The sequence below is a fragment of the Ptychodera flava genome, chromosome 15 (assembly GCF_041260155.1).
Source record: "Ptychodera flava strain L36383 chromosome 15, AS_Pfla_20210202, whole genome shotgun sequence".
NCBI lineage: Eukaryota > Metazoa > Hemichordata > Enteropneusta > Ptychoderidae > Ptychodera > Ptychodera flava.
This window is the reverse complement of record NC_091942.1, coordinates 15382650-15404134: the sequence shown is the minus strand read 5'-3', so window position 1 is coordinate 15404134 and position 21485 is coordinate 15382650. Positions and strand designations below refer to the sequence as shown.

Below are 21485 nucleotides of genomic sequence, written 5' to 3'. Positions count from 1 at the left end.
TAAGTTGCACACTTGTTTTACGAGTAATTTGTAATGTTGCATCATTCAGCTATATGCCACCTAATACTTTTGAAAAGTTTGAAAAATATGAAGATCCAATTATCCCAAATTAGTTCCAATTATGTTTTATACAATTAAGAAAGTCAACCACTAGAAGGCCCCTAAAAACAATCGTACCTATGATTTTCACAAGCTAAGACAGATGACATAAAGACAGCGATTTTAACTGATTTTTAACTGACAACAATAGTATGTACTGGAGCATTCTGAATAATCTTAATTTCTGTGCTGATTTTGGAAGAGTTTACTTTAAGGTCATCAAATGAACTATGGTAATCTGGATCAATTGACCTCTTTGCTTTTTAGTGACTCGCACACCGACTAAAGATGGAGTAATTCAAAACCAAGATGAACTCCAAACTTCTGTTATATCTCACTGCATTTATATCATCACTAACTGCCACCTTATCAGGACATTATACTTTCAATCCTGGAGATGTGCAACTTCAGAGATTTCCTCCTACCTGCCAGTGTATTCTGACTGACGTCGCCGTGAAAGGGATGACATCAGTGATGGTCGGGGCAGCATCAGGAACTGTTGATAAAATAAATGACGGATCAATTGAGGCACCAATAAACACATTTATACTGTCAATTTGGTCATATACTCAGATAGAGAACGATACAGAAAAAAGTACTGCCTATACTGAGCCCTGTGCTGATTGGCTGATAGTATCTTTTGATATTGAGTTTCTGCCAATCACAATGGAGGGACTTCAGAAGCTTGAACTATGCATACTGAAAGAGGCTGCATCCGATGATAATTGTAGGACATCTCAATGTCTTGCTTTCATCATGACCTGGAGTTAAAGTCTTGGGAGGAAAATGAGAAGAACAAACTTACGATCTTGTAAAGTTGTGACAAAATCTGATGGTTCACTGCAGGGACTGGCTCCAACATCATTGTGCGCTTTGACACAAAACTGATAGGTGGTATATGGCGACAGGCTGAGAAAACAAACAAAACATTGAGCAGCAGTTAGCGTATGCTTTTCATAAACCAACAAAGCATTGCAGAAAAAGGACAGATCAGAATGGTTCATTTCAACAACATCTAGGTGAGTAAGATGATATAAATGTCTGATAACTTTATATACACGGGTAAGCTGTCTAATTGGACACATAGCCAATATCTGTACTATTGACAACTCTGGTTAGCAAATTGTCTAACAAATCCTGTTTCTCCATGCTTAACGATTCTATATAATATTTGTAACACAACAGCTGAAAGAATTCGTAAGATCAAAAAGAAGAATTTTGTCTCTCATTCTTGCACACATTTATCTAGACTAGCAACGAAAATAATGAAAAGTGAAGTTAGTTGTCTTTGGCCAAATCAATAATCATTATTGGCTTATCAATATTATTTCTCACGAGCAAACAATCCTCAAAATGCAGGATGAATTTAACACAAACTAATCCAGGAAAATCAAGAACAGCTTACTTGTCTATGACATAGGTTGTTTTGGAGGCATCGATGTTGGTGGTGTGAGTTCGCCAGGTATTAATGCTGGTACTCTCCCGATAATCTATGGTGTAGTAACGTATGGGTGAGTTGCCGTTTGTGCCGGGCGTCCAAAGCAGAGTCACGTCGTGGCTGTGAACCTCACCTTGTGGAACCAATAGACCATAGGGTGGCTGGGGTGGATCTGTGAGGGAAGTGTAGGAATGGAATTATGTATTTGATAGGTTGGCGGTGCTTGACCACAAATGACCTTGCAAATCTTGACTTGCCATCTCTTTCCTGATTTCCTTTCAATCTTGTGAGATTGTAACAATTTCTCACTCAGAATAACAAGGTCTGCATAAAATAACATACAGACTTAAAATGCTGGCAATGTTCTAGATTTATGATATTGACCCCTCTTCAACCATCCCATCCCATACCGTTGTACATAGTTCCACCCACTGTATTGAAAATACAAGGATTGTACCACAGTCTGGTGGTGCAAGGGTTAAAGAAAATCCTGCATATCATCACTTTCACCTACCTCTCACAACGACTGTCAGAACTAATGCCTGGGCTTGTTCACCCCATCCAAGTCGACTCCTAGCTGTAATGGTAAACATGTAGTATGTCTGCTGTTCCAGATTATCCACGTACTTGTTGTATGTGGTCGGAGGCAGGTCTTCAGAATTGAGGATCTCAGTTGAGCTGTTCTTGCGATAGGTTACCCTGTAGCCTGCTATCTCACCATTTGGTTCCAGAGGTTCTTGCCACACCATGGTGAGGTCTGTGTAGGTGACTTGGGGAAACCGTATACCGCTTACTGGTCCTGGAACTGTGTAGAAATTAAATCAGTAAGAAGAATCTCTCTGGTTGAAGTATTTTATCTTTTAATACTGTTGAAAACACCACATAAAATTTACTCAACTAGATTAAACTTTATACTATTGTAAATTGTGGTTGGAAAAACATACCTGCTAACTCATATATTTCTAAGTTACAATTTTTTGCAGATACCCATAGTTTTTTAACTACATTTAAATTAAATACTTTGCATAACTGTCCAGGAATAAATTGATTAAAAAATTAAAACAAAAAAAATTAATAAAACATTATAAAAAATATTAAAAATTGACTATGATATACTTTTGTTCGGTGACTTGATAAAAGTAACAGTGGTAGTGTAAAGAATTGTATGAAATGAAGAAAAACTCACCATCTTCAAGAGTTCTGACTCTGATGGGTGGTTCACTGAGCTGACCATCCCCTATCCTGGTGTACGCCAGCACTTGAATGTCATACTGTACGTACTTCCGGAGATCAGTGAGGTCGGCATTGCGACTGGCGTTGTTTTCAGTATCTAGGAATTCACACTCATCAGGTATGGCACCACTCTCACAGTACCTAACCTGTTAAGACACGAGTATGAATTTGGAATGATGACAATATTTCCTGTATCATTTCATGTGACATAATTCAAACAGCTAATATGATACAGAGTATATTACACTTGAAGTCCTTTAAAGGGACATTATCGCTATCTTTTGACCCTTTTTCCACCAATATTGTTGCAAACGTACAGTTGCTGATGTCGTTCGACTTATTGAAAGATGTCTACAAAATGGTCGACCATAGACAACTTCCATCCAATTTTTCCGATTTTGCCTACACTGTGGAGAAAAACGTCGGGTCAGAGGTTTTAGGTGGGTTACTGTTAACCCCTGACCCGAGGTTTTTCTACACACTGTAGGCAAAATTGGATGGAAGTTATCTATGGTCGACCATTTTTGAGACACCTTTCAATAAATCGAACAACATCAGCAACTGCTCGTTTGAAACAATATTGGTGAAAAAAGGGTCACAAGATAGCGATAATGTCCCTTTAAAATTCAATGACTTTTGAGGACTTTTTCAGCAATTTTAAAATCCTTTTTAGGTCCAAAATACGAATTTCATATATCACTTTGACAATAAATATCATTTTTATATATCATTTTCCATATCAATTTTATGATACCACCACTAATCATCTAGTCATTTTTGAAGGATGAGGGCAAATTATCAATTTTCCAGGAATTGCCAAGACTCAATTTCGTTTTCAAGGACCTTTCCAGGACTTTCCAGGAGGCATTAAAACACACAGACTTTCCAGGAGCACACAGATCCTGATTAGATTTCAAAATTACAACAATTATATTGATGACAACATAATCTGTATACGTATTTCTACATGAACAGTGCAGCCATGCTTTCTCTTTCTCAGAGATCATGTTTGATCTGCCTGGTGACGCACTGGCTGCCATGGCAATGAGATCCTCACCTTGTAACCTAGCAACTGGCCATTCTGATCGCTTGGTGGTACTGCATCCCAGGTGACACGAATTGTTGTGGAATCAACAGCAGTCGCTGTCACATTATCTGGACCAGCCGTGGGTGCTAAGATAACAGAAATACATAAAATTTCAGCAACTCTTGCAGTCAATATCAAAACAGACTAAAATGCATTTCATCTGAACAGGTTGGTTTTGCTCAGGCACAGCAGTAAAGCTTTTAATATTACAGTATTGTAATTCTGTGGTTTGGTTATATAATTATTTATTGTAATGCCAAAAATAATATTACCTGTACATCTATGATCTTTGAATGAAACAAAAGCTCCTTACAAAAATATCCTATAAGAATTCCCTAAATTCAAAGTCTCATATGAATTCAATGGCTCTATGTGTGTGTGTGTGTGTGTGTGTATGTGTGTCCACATCCTATTGTCTTGTTGAAATCCTATGGCCATACACTATGACGTTCTTTTCAGGACCTTGGTGATCCCAAAGGACTCAAGAGGATATTTTTATAAGAGGTGATCCTTCAGCTTACTTTTATCTCAGTTTTCCTCTGACCTACCTGAATCTCTTGTCCTTTCAACTATTGCTTCGCTGTAGGGTCCACTTCCTTTCTCATTGTTTGCCCGAACTTTGACCTCATAGGCCATCCACTCTTCCAAATCTTCAATGATGTAGGTACGGCCTATGTAGTCATCGATGTCTGCATACTGGAAGCTGTTTGTAGTACGCCGGTACACCTGGGACACTCTCCTCCAGGCCACTCTGTAACCCAGGGGAACTCCATTCCACTGGTCAATGGTCAATGGCTGGGGGAGAAAATTTGCGGAAAATCTGTCAGATTCAAACTCTCAGCCTACTGCACTGACTTTCGCAATCAATGACATTGACATTGACCTTCCAAACCACTTGTCTACAGCTCTACTGCAAGTTCTGGTGAAGATGTAAAACTACTGTTTCAATGTCAAACATCACCAAATTTACACTTTAACATGACCCTCAACCATAATCTGTTCTAGTTACTGTCTGTTTCTCTAGCAAGGATATGGCTGGTATACCCTTGTACTAAAACACTGCCAAATCACCACGGTGTATGTGCTTTTATTCTGTGAGTAACACTCATCCTTTGTAATATCTATAAGCATTGACATAAAAGACAAAAGTACTTAAAAATCAGCGACATACAAGGACGTATTCCTTCACATTAATTCAAATTATTTTCTATGAGCACTCATTAAGTACACAAAATATTTACTCAAAGTAGATGATTGACTTGCATGATTTATAAAAGTATTTCATTGACACTGAAAGGAGAACCATGCCAATACTTACAATCCATCTGACAGTCAGGGATGTTTCACTGGCTGCTCTCACAGTAACAGACTCTGGTGCAGTTGCAGGAACTGTTTACAGAGAGAAAATATATTGACATAATTTACAAAGTATAAAATGTTACCATTCTCTAATGACTCCTCAGTGAATATTTTATCATCAGGTGTTAAAAAACGATTTAATCAATATCCATTGCGGAAATTGCCACAATGCATTATCAGGGCAGGTGTTATTTTTCTTGGTAGGCAAAGGAACTTTGCAAAATTACCAGCCTAGATGTATGGCTGTTATTTTTTACGAATTTCCTACGCGGCTGCGATACATGCATGGATAAATCGAAACCCTGAAAACAATTAGGCTACTTAAGCTGTGTGGTTAAGAATGAACATGTTTGAAAAAACTTACTATCTTGCTGGGTTTCGATCTCTCTGGTGGGTTCACTAGGGGGGCTGGCTCCAACAACGTTGATAGCCGTGAGGCGAAACCTGTATTTGGAATACGGCTTGAGTGAGGGAATTTCAAATGCCACTGCGTCAGGGTCGTGATGTTCATAGATGGTGACCCATTCCTCTGCTCTGTTGATTTGAGCTTCCACTTTCCAGGTGTTGATGCTGGTCTTGCCGTTGTGTCCCGGTGTGTACTGCAACATGGCTTTGTAGGCCTGTATGTCTGATATGGCAAGGTCAATGGGTTCAGTTGGCAACTCTGCAATGAAACAGAACATGACAGTGTCATGGCCACAGTCAAGAAATGAATGTTGGCCGGCAGAGATGGTCAGAGTTCACTGACAGATTTCTATCAAATGATGAATGCATTTAAATTTCAAACTCTGCAAGAACCACCAAAATAGACGACATAAAACAAACCCATCACCTCTCAGATGTTTTCCTCTGATCAGAATGTGCCTTGAAATCACAGAATAAAATAAGTTCTGACTCTTGATAGCAAACTGAGATCACCTTCAAAGGCCACCAGTGCAACTGCTTTTATTTCTTGCCCTCTTCTAAAAGATTAATTCATCTCAAAATAAATTTGTATGTTTTTGGATGAGATGTGTCATACATTCAACACAGTTGACATATTTGTGTAGACACAGTAAATTGCTCTTGTTATAGACCTTCAGGTTGGTCGTTGGTTCTTTTGAACCCATAATTGATTCTGTCAATATTTACCGAGGGGCTGGGAGGCCACTTATCTTTATGGGATGATATTTTTACCTCATGATCCAATAACACATGCATAATTTCTCTCTGTCAAATCCCCTATTACAACAGCAACATACTACTGTGGTCACCGACCAACAGGAAGAATATCACATACCTGGTGGCACCCCTGAGTCAATGGTGGACGTCACTGGTGGGCCAGGTCCTACTTGAGTCTTGGCAAAGACAGTGATCTCATAGCGGGTCAGTTCTGTCAAACCAGTGACCGTGTGGTAGACTGTGTCTGCTTCTACCTCCATACTTCTGTAGGTTTCTGTAATATTCTCCTCCTGTACACCAACAGTGTAACCTGGGATGATGACAAATTATGACAGTTTTACAAGTAATACATATGAGTGTCTCTAGCAGAAGTCATAAGCTGCACTGTCTGTGGAGTTCTACTTTGTTTACCTCACCAAGGATATGATATTCCTACAATAATGCTGTACACACTGCTTTTATATTACCCCTGAGAGCACCAAAGTCACTTTATGTCACCTTTGTAAAATATATCCCAGTAAATTTTTTCAGGATTTTTGCCAACATTTTGCTAAAACTGTGACCCATGAAATGTGATGTCCATTTGGTCCAGAATTATCAAAAAAATTACAGAAAAATTCTTAGAAAATTGGTAAAATGTTGCACTAAAATTTTGTTGGGAAAATTACTGCTCTAAAAAGGTTAAACTTCATATCTCAGAAATCATTTTAGCACCACCTAAAAATCAACACAAAGTTACCAAACCACCAAAATCAGCTTTACTAGTCATAATGAAACACTTCAGTACTATTGACATACATGAACAAAATCATACCGTATAATATTATGGAAAGATGTGATATTTTGGGTTTCCAGACAATCAACACTGTTGCAAAGGTTACAATCTAACTTAATTCCTCCCTATATCATCAGTCTTACCAATTTTCTAGATATCTTTATTGACAATGCTTATCAAAAGCAAGATAATCTAAAGCCTTGTAATCAAGATTTAAACAGTTGATCAAACAATGCAAGTAGATTACATGAGTTGATTGTCTATCAAAGAAATACACACTAATAGATATACAAATACTGCATGTTGTCAGTGAAATAGATAAAATGAATAATTACCAGTGAGAATTCCATTGATTTCTTCAGGAGGTGACCAGCTGACCTTCAAGGATGTGTCGTAGATTTCAGAGAATGATAAATCACCAACAGGTCCAGGTACTGCAGGTAGCAGATACATTGATAGTGAAATTAACACGGTTCACTGATGTTCACTGCACAATAATAGTGTGAGTGTGTGTGTGTGTGTGTGTGTGTATGTGTACATACACATATGTGTGACTGTGTGTATGTGTTTGTATTTGTGTGTGTGTGTGATATTTTAATTTTTTCAACATGCGAAAATGCTACAGCACCTCATGTTTATTGATAAATGTACCTTGCCAAGGGTTTGGCAACACCTGCGTTACATGACAGTGAAGATTACAAAATCTACAGTGTATCACATGTACTTCACGTAATCACTTACTTCGAAAAAAAATAATAACAAACACTCAGGTACTTAAACAATATGAACAACCAATTATCATCATGCAAGAACATAAATGCAAAGAGATCCATAAATCAAAAATGCATACGCACAGCAATCAATTAACAAAGTACACTCTAAGGACATTGAAAAGGAAGCAATACCGTGATTACTATGGCTATATAATTACTATGAAATAATAATTGGTCATAGCACAGTAAAACATTCATCCAATTCATACTGACACAGGCAATAAGTGGCTGACTTACTATCTTGGAATGTTTTGACTCTAATAGGGGTACTATCAGGTCCATCTCCAGCTACGGTGTAACACAGCACTGATGTGTAGTACTCTGTGAATTTCTTCAAGCCTGTGATGTAGCCAGTCTGAATTTTTTCCAGTGGGTTTGGAGGCACCACCACAACTATTTTGTAGTCAGGTCTGGTGTCTTCCCAGGCTCTCATCTGCAAGATACAAGACATGGGTAATAGCCTTGATTGCCATTGTAGCTGGAACACAAAGATGCTGACAGAAATCTGGACAAATCTTTGTCATTCTGCACTGGTTTTCACACTGTCGATCATGGTCAGATGTCCTAACAATGTATCTTTACAGTTTCTCTATGAACAGTTTAGGTAATGTACAACAACTTTGCTTCACTTTTATTTTATTTTTGATCTGCTAACGGGTTGGTTTCAAGCATTCTTTTTCAAACACTCCCAACACATGTACTGTTCTCAAAAAGTCCCATGACCATAATGGTTAAGAGTAGATCACGGTGACCAGTGCACAATGTGTCTGTAACGAATCCACACACACTAGTCTACCCCTCACCTTGTAGCCCTGGTTGACACCATAGATGTTCTGAGCAGAGGGTTCTTGCCATGAGAATTTGATACTTGTGGAGTTGACAGCAAAACTGGTAGCAGACCTGGGTGCCTCTGTGGGTACTGTGATCAAAGGGAAAGAAATAAATGATGAGTAAAACTCAAACTCAAACTACTGTCTAAACTAATGCATCCTAACACAAATTGTGAAATCTTCACTTAAATGAAAGTATAGGAAAACATTTTATTGTTACAAGGGCAGGTCATTCATCAGCTTTTTCTGAAAGCAAACTGGCCATCATGATAAAAATTCCAAAGGAAAGCAATGGGCTAACCCCTTGTAAATACTCAATGCCAACAACAACTGATGTGATGTGAACACCAGGGATTGAAAACTGCCCCTTTAAACTCTCCATTGTCAATCACTCAGAGCCACTTGATGATTAGAATATCATTTTTGATATACATCATTTATATAAATCATTTTACATATCATTTTGAGGATACCATGATTGATCATTTCATGATTTTTGAAAATCGTGGGTGTCTTATCAACTTTTTGAGGACTTTCTAGGACCCACTTTCATCTTCATGGATTTTTACATGACTTTTCAAGGACTTCACAAAAGGCATTAAAATTCAAGAACTTTCAAGGATTTTCCAAGAATGTATGGACCCAGGATATATGAACTTAAAACTCAACATGAGTGTATGTCTAGTGCCGTTTCCTGAATCTGTCCTCACCTGCTTCCAGAGTGCGTACTTCAATATCTGGACTGAAAGAGCCGGCACCTTTGGAATTATATGCTGCAACACGGATAGCATAATTGGTCCATTTGATAAGTTCTTTAAGCTCATATGAAAGTTGCTGCGGGTTTGTAATGTTCCTGATCTGCCATGGAGCTCCATCATAGCCTGCTAGTTTGTATTGAATCTGGTAACCTAAGAGGGCGCCGTTCCAGTGTTCCTCAGGAGGAGCCTGTTGATTGACCAAAGTTGAGTTCATGAGAATCTCTCCGAAGAAAGTAATTAATTATGACAATTAGATTGATTTCCATATACAATAACAATCAAGAGATTATTTGTACAAAATTTGCCTTCACTTTGACCTTCATTTGATACTAATCTTTTGTACATGGAACATGAATTTCCTTAACCTTTTGAGTGCTGTATTTTTTTCCCTCCAAAAGTTTAGCACTATTTTACCAATATTTGTTAATTTTTTTGTAATTTTTATTAATTTTGAACCATATGGCCATAACATTTCATTGGCTTCCATTCTTTATCAAAATTTTGGCAAAATTTTGAGAAAGAAAAATTGACTTAGGTATATTTCATATAGGCAGCAAATATTGACTTTCGCACTCAAACAGTTAAAAATCAGATACGAAAAGGTAAGGCTTGTACACTTTATGACAAAGCAAGGTGCTTGTCCTAGGAGTCAAAGTGTATTAAATACTACATGCTGGAAGACTTCCAAATAGTTGCTTTGGTAACCACACTTTTTTTTTCTTTAATAACTATGTTTCTTTAGAAAGATTCCCTGTCAGAGAATTAGAATAGTGTTACAATGAAACTTATCCGTTTTACCAGCATCTGTGAAAACACGAGTGGCATCCTTTATACAGTACTGGTATCCTTCACTAACAGATGAAGTTCTAAACAAATAAACTAGTGCTACTGGGGCTGAGAAATCTATCCCAAATGGCATGGTGGATGTTCAAATTTGTGAGATGTTTTTCATGACAATATCTGACGCAAGTGGTTTTCAAACTTAAAAGATTACAAAATGGAGCACACCCTCCTCCTTCCCTACCTGCCACTGCATCATGATTGAAGACTGTGATCTGGGTGACACTGCCACTCCCTGCGGTGGGGCATCCGGTGCTGCGATGGAATTAGCCATAAAATGGTCAAAAACATGAGATTATAATGCTGTGAATATAGATTTCTGAGTCAAGCTAACAAAAAGAAGTTGGCGAACACATTATAAAATAGTCCTAGCACACATCATTTTCCTGCAGATGCTTGTCATGTATGTGCAGGTATAGTAACATGATTCATTTAAGGTAGAATACACCTCAGGGACAGATAGTTGGATTCTCAAACTCTTTACAATATTCTTTTGTCCTGCCACTTGTGGGGGCTCATTCTGAAGCTTATGAAGTAAGGGAAGTTTTTACCAGCTTAGTTTTCTGAAAATCAGGAAGTTTATTTTCCCCATAGAGATAACACAGGGATGGTCGCCATTTTGAATTTACAGTAAAATATCTGCACATATTGCATGATTCGTTCCTCCTGTAAAAAAAATTGCACGGTCATCCCCCATTTTATTCTTTATTTTGAAAGAGAATGGTTGAGTATATACTTGAGGAAAGTTGAGCAAAAGTTTAAGTCTTTCATTTTCAAGGCACATACTACCTTAATTGAACTAACAAAAGAAAGTCTCCTGAGTAGAAAACTAAATTTAGCAACAGACTTTAATTTAAAAGATCCTATGCTAAATCATGCTGCCTTTTACAATGCAAGTCCCCTTTTGTAAACAGATAGTTTGAAAGTCTTTTTGGGTCAATTAATACCATTGAAAAGAGGTACGATGGACTATACCACTTTAGAAAGAGAAGGGGAGAGGGTTAATGATACAACCTGTCTTGGAATATTAACATAACACTACAAAGTAAATTTCGAAAACTCCCCAAATTTTGATGACACTTGGTAGTATAGAAGTCTGGGCTCAAATACAAATACAGACAGAATTCCAAGTCTGCTTACGTTCTTCAGGCAGTGTAACATTATTGCTGGGGTCGCTGAACGGTCCTTGGCCGACATCATTGACAGCACACACTTTGAACGTGTAACGCCATGATGGTGTCAGGTTTGGTATTGACACAATTGTGGAGTCTGGTGCCACGTTTGACAGCACCACTTGCCAGGGTTTACCTGCGATAAATATGAAAGTGACAAATTTATAGTGATTTTATGAGTAATCTGGAGAGCAAGTTCACTGATGATATTGAGACTTTGCTCGGCACAGCATTTTTTAATAAATGTGAAACATATAAATAATAAACTGGTCCCTGAAAATTTTAAAGAAGTTACATATCAGCATACTGATAAATTGGGTTATTTCAAATCAGCTTGTGAAAGTTGCAAAAGATGAGGCTGATGTTGTTTGTACTTGCCTGTTACCCATGAAAGTATGGACTTATCTGAATGCACAATTTTAGGAAAATGCCAACAATATCACTGAGATGGCACAGCATTTGATACGCAGAAAATAATATACAATTACATAACAAGTTATGTTGGTAAAGCAAAAGCTTTAGCAGCAGATGGTATTGTAAGCAGAGTTCAATTCTCGCTGCCTTCAATAGCTTCTGTCTTGTGCTAGGGGCAAACTCAAATAATATTGATGTGCAATATAGGTAAAAAGTCAAGTTCTCACCATAGAAAGAGTTTGAGATAATGATATCATAAATACTTCAAACACAAATGTAATCGCTCTCACAGCGAAAAGTTCTATTTGTTCATGAAACTTGCAAAACTCATTCATCTCTTCATCTTTTTAGACATTTCTGGCATTATATTCCTGCACAACCTAAAACTTTAGTTTTGCTTCTGTAATCTTATGTGTTTTACCTGTAGAAATCTGCCATATTCAAACATGATCGACCCTTTGAGACTTTTATGACTCACTCAGGTGGCAAATAGTATTTAATGTACCGGGAATCGATATGTATACTATATATACTCACTGTTTTCTCTCATTCTCACGATGAATCTCACCAGTGGTCTATTTCCATTGTAGGATGGTACCCATTCCACATCAATCGTTCTCTCTCTGTTCGGATTCAATGAAGCTTGAACATATCCTGGAGCATATGGTAATTCTGAATAATGGCAACAAAACATATTTTAAAGGTGAAATGTGTCTCGGGTACAGTTTTTCAGATTTTTCTGATCTGCTGCTTGTTTGGTTCTGTTTTGGAGCCTGTAGATAAAGTGTTGTTTTCACCATTTTGTTTTTGTGAAAATTCAAACTTCAGTTTTGTCTCTATGTTGTTATACAGGTATAGTGAACATTTTGAAATCCAAATACGAGTAAGTTAACAGGGTTTTTGTACCAAAATTTGCACAGCCACCTCTGTTTTCTATCTTTTATTATGAAAGACAGTCAATTAAATTTCCTAAAGGACTGTTTGATCAAATGTTTCAAACTTTGCTTTGAGATATTTGTAACATGAGAGGCTTCAATATCAAAAAACAAGTAAATATTCCCTGTTGTATGTGTCATTTCTTCAGAAAATTTTTTTTATTTGATAGGCTTATAAATATTTGCTATCTTCCATGAAATACTGGCCACTCTTGATCCCTCTTAACCAAACACAGTGAATACAGTGTTTAACATTAATTCTTTTCATATTTCGCTTTTTTTGTTGATTTTTTGGGGAAACAGGTCGGCTACTACAAGATTGTGTCTTTTATTACTTGTTACTTTTCTTGTTTCTGTATCTTTCATCTAAATCTGGGCTGTTACCCAGTGCCCACTACCAAATCATATGTCTAAATCTGAGCTGTTACCAAGTGTCCACCACAAAATCATGTCTAAATCTGGGCTGTTACCCAGTGCCCACCACAAAATCATGTCTAAATCTGGGCTGTTACCCAGTGCCCACTACCAAATCATATGTCTAAATCTGGGCTGTTACCCAGTGCCCACTACCAAATCATATGTCTAAATCTGAGCTGTTACCAAGTGTCCACCACAAAATCATGTCTAAATCTGGGCTGTTACCCAGTGCCCACCACAAAATCATGTCTAAATCTGGGCTGTTACCCAGTGCCCACCACAAAATAATGTCTAAATCTGGGCTGTTACCCAGTGCCCACTACCAAATCATATATCTAAATCTGGACAGTTACTCAGTGTTAACCACCAAATCATATGTCAAGACTCACCACTGACTTCCAGCCTAGCAGTCCTTTCATCATCCCCACCAGGTGAAGTCACTTTGCAGGTGTAATTCCCAATATCGTCACTCCGTGCTTCCCGGATTTCCAATGCTCCATCCGGCTGCATGGAAATCCTGGATGTACTATCCAGGTCAATTTCCACCTTGTCCTTTAGCCAGATAATCCGTATAGCAATGTTTGCATCGTGCACCACGTCACACTGAAACTTGGCCGTGTAACCTTTGACAACATTTGTGTTCTGGGGATGGACAACTATCCGAGTACGAACTGTAAAATGTAAGGCAAATCACAAAGAAATACATGAAAAGATGTACTGACACCTTCTAGACTTGTACACCATAGGACAGGACTTGTAGAAAAGCTAGCATAATAGTTACTTCAATAGTTTAAATAGTCTTTCCCCTGCATGTCCATGATAACTGCCGATCTTCCACTGTTCCACTCAACTTTGGGTATAACCCACACCTGAATTTACTTTTAATTTACACCACTTACTTTGCACTGTTAACATAGCACTGGCATTGACAGAGCCAATTGGATTGGTAGCCACACACATGTATCGCCCTGTATCTTCCTTGAGTGCCTGGCTTATCAACAGGTCACCATTGTCAGATAGAATGAATCGATCCAGGGTTACTGTGTCACTGGCTATGATTGTGTCTCCTGAAAGTATAAAGACAAAAATTGTGATTGTATGAGGATGATATTTGAAAAGGGTGTAATGTAATCAATTTGGCAATATCACTGAATATGCTTTAAAAATATTTTTTCCAGAAAGTAAATTTCCTAAGGGACAACTCCCAGGAATTGCATACAAAGGTTCTCCCCTCTAAAACCTTGACAATATATAACCTACTATAACATTTTTTGTCCAATCTTCTGGTGACCTGGCCTTGGTTTTATCAGTTCATTATCAAAGTGAAGGATCAAATTCTTATCTTAGGTGCAAGGATATCTCCCCATGTAGGGACTATGGACTGAAAGCATTCCTTTGTAAACTTTATTTGTTCTACTGCAATGCTCATACACTTGTATCCTGACTGATGGCACAGAAAGGACTAATACCGTTCCTGGAGTTAGTATGATGTAGTTTTCGACATCAAAATTCTTGTTTACTGCAAATGATGCATTCGTGTGAACTTTGTCGTGTTACATGGGCAAAACATATCATGCCTATCTTCAATTTGCATTGCAAAACAGCCCTCTGAGGAATTTTAATCTTGTCCCCCCCCCCCCCCCCCCAACTTCAAAAAGGTTCAATAATTCATTGACAGTAATCAGTTAATTCATATCACCGTGTAGGAGATTGGAAAGAAACGTACCCTTCATCCAAGTGATCTTTGGTTGTGGTGCTCCAGAAACACGGCACGTCATCCTTGCTGAGAAGCTGTCTATCACATAAGTGTCATTTGGAGGCTGTATTATGCTGGGTGGGATACCTGCAATGATACAACAGTATTGAAATGGCCCTGCTGTGATAAAGAGTTGGATTTTCTGCTCCATCATCAATCACAGTACTTTAAAAGTAAACTATTTTCATATGTTTGGTCAGCCATCAGTCTGAAAGAAGAAAATATTCTTTGCAAGGACACTAAGAATTTTAGATTTTTTTTCTCAGAATTAACCCGTTCATTTTTGTCCATTTTTAAACATTTTTTTATAATTTTGCAAAAAACTGCTACCATGCACTTTTTGTTATTTCTTTTTCAGCTCTTGTATTCTTCTTGTTTCATCAAAAAGAGAATATCAATTTGTTTTAAAAATTATTTAATGTTTGTCTCAAGTTGTCCAGTTTATTGGAGAAATTTTGCCTTTCCACTTACTCTGCACTTGTAACCAGGTATCGGCCACCAGTAGATCAACATCATTGGAAGCAAAACACTGGAAGATGCCTCCGTCTTCTGGCTGTATGTTAGTTATCCTTAGGCTTCCAGTGGGCTGCACCTGTCAACGGAACCATAAAAAGGGAACCATCAGAATTTTCACCGTCAAATTTTACATTTTACACCACAGAGGCCATAAAAAATATCGATGACATCAGCTACGTGTTTGTGTTTTCAGTCCGACAGTATGTTTGATTGGATGCATGTTGGAATGATTAATGGCCACTGTGACAGATGTTCTGAGATGCATTCAGATACATGGAGACTTTATTACCAATGCCAGGTAATGATTCATGGGTTATGCATCCATTGGAAAATAATTCTCATCACACTATCCGTTATGGATTTTGACTGATCATGCCTTTTCAGTGGCCATCTGTCGGTGAAATACCCACATGCTGGGGGAATGATCAAAAAGATACACAGTCAAACGTTTTATTGATAATTCTACTGAGAGAACACAGACAATTCTGTGTTTATGGTTTACAATGCAGTAGCATCAGTCACAAAGTACATGTCAAATAATGTATATTATATATCATCACTGATTGACTTGAAATTTCACACTTGTCCATGTATAAATTAGAATAGAAATACAATCTAGACTAGCGAAACACTTAAGCTGCTCACCGGCATCCATTTAAATATACGTACACTAAATAAAGATCTAATTCTATTCTATTGTAACAGATTGTCTGAGGCTAAGTTTTTTTCCAGTAATTTCATTATTGATGGCAATAAATGTGGAGTGAGTTTCTGATGATCTCTTGTAGTAGTCTTTACTGTAAGTGACCCAGAAAACACAATGGTGAAAAGAAAATACGACTCTGTCTTAATGGCAAAAGTGAAGATTTGTGAAAACAGACAGCATTTCACACTAATCACTGGTCACCTAAGGAGTCATTTGGGTAGTAGGGATAGAATACACAGTTGTGAAAGAGTCTCTAGGAAAACACTTTGACGCCTGTAGTTCATATCAAAAGGCTTGTGTCCCTAATATTCATTTGTGCAGCATCCACTTCATCATACTCGGACGCAACTTGAAAGCAAAAACCATTTCCTTACCACATATCTGTTTTCATTGAGAGAAGAGATCTTGACGGCATCTTTGTACCAAGTGTAGGTAGGTTTGGGCATACCGGAGGCCTGACACAGAATATCAGTGACAAAGCCCACCTCTCCTGATGTTACAGCTGGTGGCGTGAAAAGCCAGACTGGGGCAGCTGTACACAGTAAAATGAAAAATATACATTGTTACAAGAGCAAAAACTAAACAGAGTATTATGAGACAGCAAAATAAAGGCACTTCTGTCAGATTCTGAGCATAATTTTTTATACTTAAAAGTGTACAAGGATTAGACATATAAGGGAACATGCGATAGAGTTGACACCATCAATCACCAGTAAATGACCAACTGCCCTCTGTGTTCATAGGGTCAGTGACCTTTTGTTTTTATCTGTCTTGTCACGATCTAGCTGTGCAAAGCAATTTGAACACACTTACTTTGCATCGTGATGTTAGCTGTTGCTTTGACTGGACTGAACGCGTACGGTGGTAACTGCACTTCGCACTCGTAGATGCCTTCATCGTTTTCATTTGGGTAATTATGAATATACTCGGGTGTGTCAACACTGACAACCACACCATTCTTCCTCCATGTATATGTCAAAGCATTCAATGGTCTACAAAAACAAGGACATTACTTATGAATATCTACTTTTGTTTTAATTCAACAATTCCTGGTGTAAAAGTTAATATGCAGTTAGAAATGTTAATCTGTCACACTTAATTTTAGCTTCTTCACAAAATCACAAGAGAACTGTGCGAACGAGGTTCCGTCTGTTTCACCTCAATTCAATATTTTTTCACCAGTACAATTCAATCTTACTTTTCAACAACATAACAGGGTTTTGACCTGTACATAGGCGAGTCTATATTAGTTAAGCATTGTGACTGTTTCCGAAGTTTGATACATTGAGTTACCAATGTTAAACATCTTCAAGCACCTCAATTAAGTAGAGTTAAGGTGAGCATTCAGTTAAAATCAATTCTCCCCTCCTTTTAAATGGATTTACACACAGGTGTAGTAACAGTCTATGAACTTACTTGGCATTGGCTATACACTGTAGCTTGACTAGAGTGTCTCCCCTTTTGATGGTTGTATGTGTTGGTGGTATGACTATGGTTGGTGCAATGACAGTTGGTGAAGAGCCTTCAAGAGAGTAAATAATCATTACACAATTTTTCAGTTGAATGATGAATTATTATAATTTGTAAAATGAGGATAGTAGACAGAATTGTTTTTCAGTATCACTGCTTCAGCTCCATCAGTTTGGATATCATTTCCCTTCAGGAAACACTTTGGTGTGCTCTGGGCAATGGTTAGGGTACCAGACTCTCTAGTAGAGGATGGTGAGTTCAAGACCCAGTATTAAAGTCCAGAGCAGTGGACTCACTGTCCAAGGACAGTGAGTCCAAGACTCTAACACGGTGTTGTGCCCTTGAGCAAGGCACTTTACTCTCCATTTCTCCATTTGGTAATGGGTAGTGGGTATCTCATCCTGCAATTGGGCTTTTGCCAGTTGGACAATGGATTGAATAAAAGAGGTCATAAATACAGCCTCAAAATACATCTACACTACATTTTTTCTTCCCTTCATCAAAAATAATGTCCCCATGGCCACACAGGCCACACTTGGCAATTTTACAAATTAACAAAATCTCAGGGTTCATCATTTTATAAACTGATGACAGAGGCCCCTCAGGAAAACCTGTTTTTTATCAAGAACAATTGGGCCCAGCATTCTACAGGTACACCAATTTGCTCCATCTCTGGCCTTAGAACTAGACTTTCTTACCTATACCAGTAACCCTCAGGGTAATAATGGAGCTGTCTTTGAAGACTCCACTGTTTGGATTGAAGGCTCGGCAGGAATACTGTCCACCGGCAATTCCTGTGGCTGCCAGGATGACCAGCCTATCATCGAATGTCTGGATCTTGTCCAATCCAAGGGATATAGGGTAGCCGTCTTTCTGCCAGGTGATGTCAGGCTTAGGAAAACTCTCTGAAACAGAAAGACAAAATTGGTGTCATTTAAACCTGTTCACCCCCTAATGCTCTAATACACAGGTCCATAATCACCATTGGTGATGCTGGGTTTGGGCCAAACCATTGTGGGGAAGGGGTAAACCACCAGGAATGAAAGGAATGGCATGGCTGAGAGAAAGGAACTAGAAGTATTACCAACTCCTAATATACCAAACTTTCATTGACATGAAAAAGTACATTAAAGCTTGTGTTTCTTTCTTCAATGAGCTTAAGTCCAACCTCATGCATTCTGCAATTGACACTGAAATCAGTTCAGACTTTGAAATATACATCATGTGTATCTTAGCATTCTAGTGGGAAGAATATGAGATTCAAAAATATCATGCATTATGCATTATTCACATGGACTGGAATGTCATAAACCTTGCCTAGAGTAAAGGTTAGAAGTAGATATGGCTGTGTTTTTGAAACAGACAATGTTTATTATTTTGAGGAAACCAGTTGGAATGGAGTTACAAACCACAGTCACATGAAGATTGAACTACAGTTAGGCTAACGTCTGCACAGTGGCAAAAAAAGTCACATAAAACATGGACATTTCCAGTTTCACTGGGAGACTCACGCCCACTCAATTTTTTTTTTAACATCCCAGAGTGATTACATCGTATGATCCCGGTGACTTGAAGGGGCTACTGGTCAGCGCTCTGGCTTGAGTTTAGAAACGGGATATTGGTCTACTGGAAAAGTGGAACTATCAGGAGTTAAAAAGGATGCAAAACCTCATAAAGGAAATGAGCTCACCAATGGGAGGGCAGGTCAGAACTACAGCATTGCCTTCTTCAACTGTGGCCTCCGATGCCTGTCCTTGAAAATCTTCTATGTCTGAAAGAGAAACAAAAAATTAGTAAGGTATTTTTTGAGGAGGCAAACATTATACTCAAGAAAAAAACTCCCAAGTTTATATTATTTACACTACTCTTGGGTTGACTTCATTCCAGAGCCTGGGAAATTCATTGAGGCATGGAAGGTCTGGTCTACAGGCTTTTTATTCTACCAATTTAATTTCTGACTGAGGAGTTGGCCCGAGGCAACCACGCTCAGAACAAGTATTGCACTCCCTTCTCTTCATGCCAATTTGACCTGCTTTCCCTCTTTGCATATGCAATTGAGCAAAAAACTACAACAAACAGAGAGCCCCTTGGGGGTATTAGTGTAGTAGACATGTACTTTGTGATGGCTTTTTTCTCATACAACCGGTGAACTACACCATCTCATCTACATCTGGTCTGGGGAAAAAAGTGTTATGAATATCTCTGATTGTATGTATGAATAACATACTTGTAAGTTTCAAAATAACCTTTGACCAGATGATATTTACACTTTTATCTCGTAACTTTCCTGGAGGAGAATTGTCTTTGTTGAGGTAACTACAATTCATGAATTCTTTTGCCTGAAAGCATTTCCATTACAAGGGGTATATCTTGATTCCACCAAAACTTAAAGGAAGAAATCAAACTGCCAGGTGCAATCAATAACAAATACAGGTGGCTTTTACTGATATTCTAATGGGGTAATTCAATCACTATAATACATATGTATGTTGGCTGTTAAATTCAAAGTACATGATTTCATTATTTGTGAGATTTGTCTAGGAGTTTTTCTGAATAATATATACATGTACAGACTCACTGCCAGATGTGCAAACAGGAATAAATTTACTTGATGAAACAAAGTTACAAAACAGTAAAGTCTGCCCTGACAATTTCGATGAACCTAGTAGTTTGGAAGGAGTTGAAGCAGCAATTACAAATCAAATATATTATACCATTTAACAAAACAGTCCTGGCTTTAATACATTCATTGAGATGGGCTCTGTTTCACAGATGTTGCCATCAAATTCACCATTTATCATCAGTTTCTGCCACAACAAACACTTTGTTGGAAGTAAACACATTCAGGGTGCTCCGGGCATTTCAGATCACTCAGATTCACCCCTGTCTCACTACTACTGATAGATGTTTATTTACACAGGACGTGCTAGGGCACGGCTACCTTGTAAAGTGGGACCCCAAGAGGTGAGCACTCATGAACAAAACAACTGACAAAAATAATATATACACACAGATGCCAATACAACAAAGCTTTCTGTGCTGGGACTGTCAGCTGGCCTCTATATTCAACACTCATTTCTGACATGCTGGGGTCTCAACACCAATGATCACAGACCACAGGATGTTGGCTTATGTCAGAATGACATATATCTTCGATGGCTAAAGGAAGAGAAAACAAGTTTGTTGGCCTATAAATAGCTTCCTGGATGCCTTAAACTGGCACTACCTGACTACATGAACAAGGCCGCAAACAGTTGTCCGGTGAAAGTATGGGCTTGTAGTGCGTGAAGGAATTCAGATTATAAAGCAACAGGTAACACACAATGACCGGAAACACTCGTGTTCCACTGGTGAAACAACACACAAGAAAATACAATGTGATGATGTCACTAAGGTGTGGGCGAAAAGAATGTAGATACTATATCATTTAAAATACTTGTTGCATATCTTTTAAGAAGGACAAAATTTTGCCAACATATATCATATTTTGTACATTTTCCTTTTCCCAATCAACAACTTGTGTTATTTTGAATGAACCCTTGAATAACATCCCATTATTTTGATGTAAAATTCATGACTGTTAACTTCTATGATAATTTGGGGGTTTCCGTTCACAAAAGTAATTATATCCAGTCACTTTTGTTCGTTTCATAAACATACATGCTTTAACTCTTACAGCCTGCGTCGTGTTGGTAGATATGTGATGGAAAGGAATTTCACCGCTGCGTAGACATGGTGAATTATGT

General features: G+C 38.1%; 1 protein-coding gene across 2 annotated transcripts in view; it reads right to left on the bottom strand.

Moving 5' to 3' along the window:
* The window catches only part of LOC139151297 (protein sidekick-2-like), a 52632-nt gene that overhangs the window by 11653 nt on the left and 19494 nt on the right, over window positions 1-21485 (bottom strand). For both annotated transcript variants that reach the window (XM_070723980.1, XM_070723979.1), the window contains 26 exons: window positions 19430-19510; window positions 18438-18644; window positions 17686-17791; window positions 17083-17261; window positions 16644-16801; window positions 15519-15639; window positions 15018-15134; window positions 14191-14358; window positions 13681-13962; window positions 12477-12611; window positions 11494-11661; window positions 10538-10608; window positions 9466-9700; window positions 8729-8844; window positions 8163-8358; window positions 7488-7586; window positions 6496-6687; window positions 5581-5880; window positions 5176-5246; window positions 4406-4652; window positions 3828-3943; window positions 2724-2916; window positions 2052-2342; window positions 1505-1709; window positions 905-1008; window positions 525-595 (listed from right to left, as the gene is read on the bottom strand). In XM_070723980.1, the coding sequence (XP_070580081.1) occupies window positions 525-595; window positions 905-1008; window positions 1505-1709; window positions 2052-2342; window positions 2724-2916; window positions 3828-3943; window positions 4406-4652; window positions 5176-5246; window positions 5581-5880; window positions 6496-6687; window positions 7488-7586; window positions 8163-8358; window positions 8729-8844; window positions 9466-9700; window positions 10538-10608; window positions 11494-11661; window positions 12477-12611; window positions 13681-13962; window positions 14191-14358; window positions 15018-15134; window positions 15519-15639; window positions 16644-16801; window positions 17083-17261; window positions 17686-17791; window positions 18438-18644; window positions 19430-19510 (4229 nt within the window). The remainder of the gene's footprint in view (window positions 1-524; window positions 596-904; window positions 1009-1504; window positions 1710-2051; window positions 2343-2723; window positions 2917-3827; window positions 3944-4405; window positions 4653-5175; window positions 5247-5580; window positions 5881-6495; window positions 6688-7487; window positions 7587-8162; window positions 8359-8728; window positions 8845-9465; window positions 9701-10537; window positions 10609-11493; window positions 11662-12476; window positions 12612-13680; window positions 13963-14190; window positions 14359-15017; window positions 15135-15518; window positions 15640-16643; window positions 16802-17082; window positions 17262-17685; window positions 17792-18437; window positions 18645-19429; window positions 19511-21485) is intronic.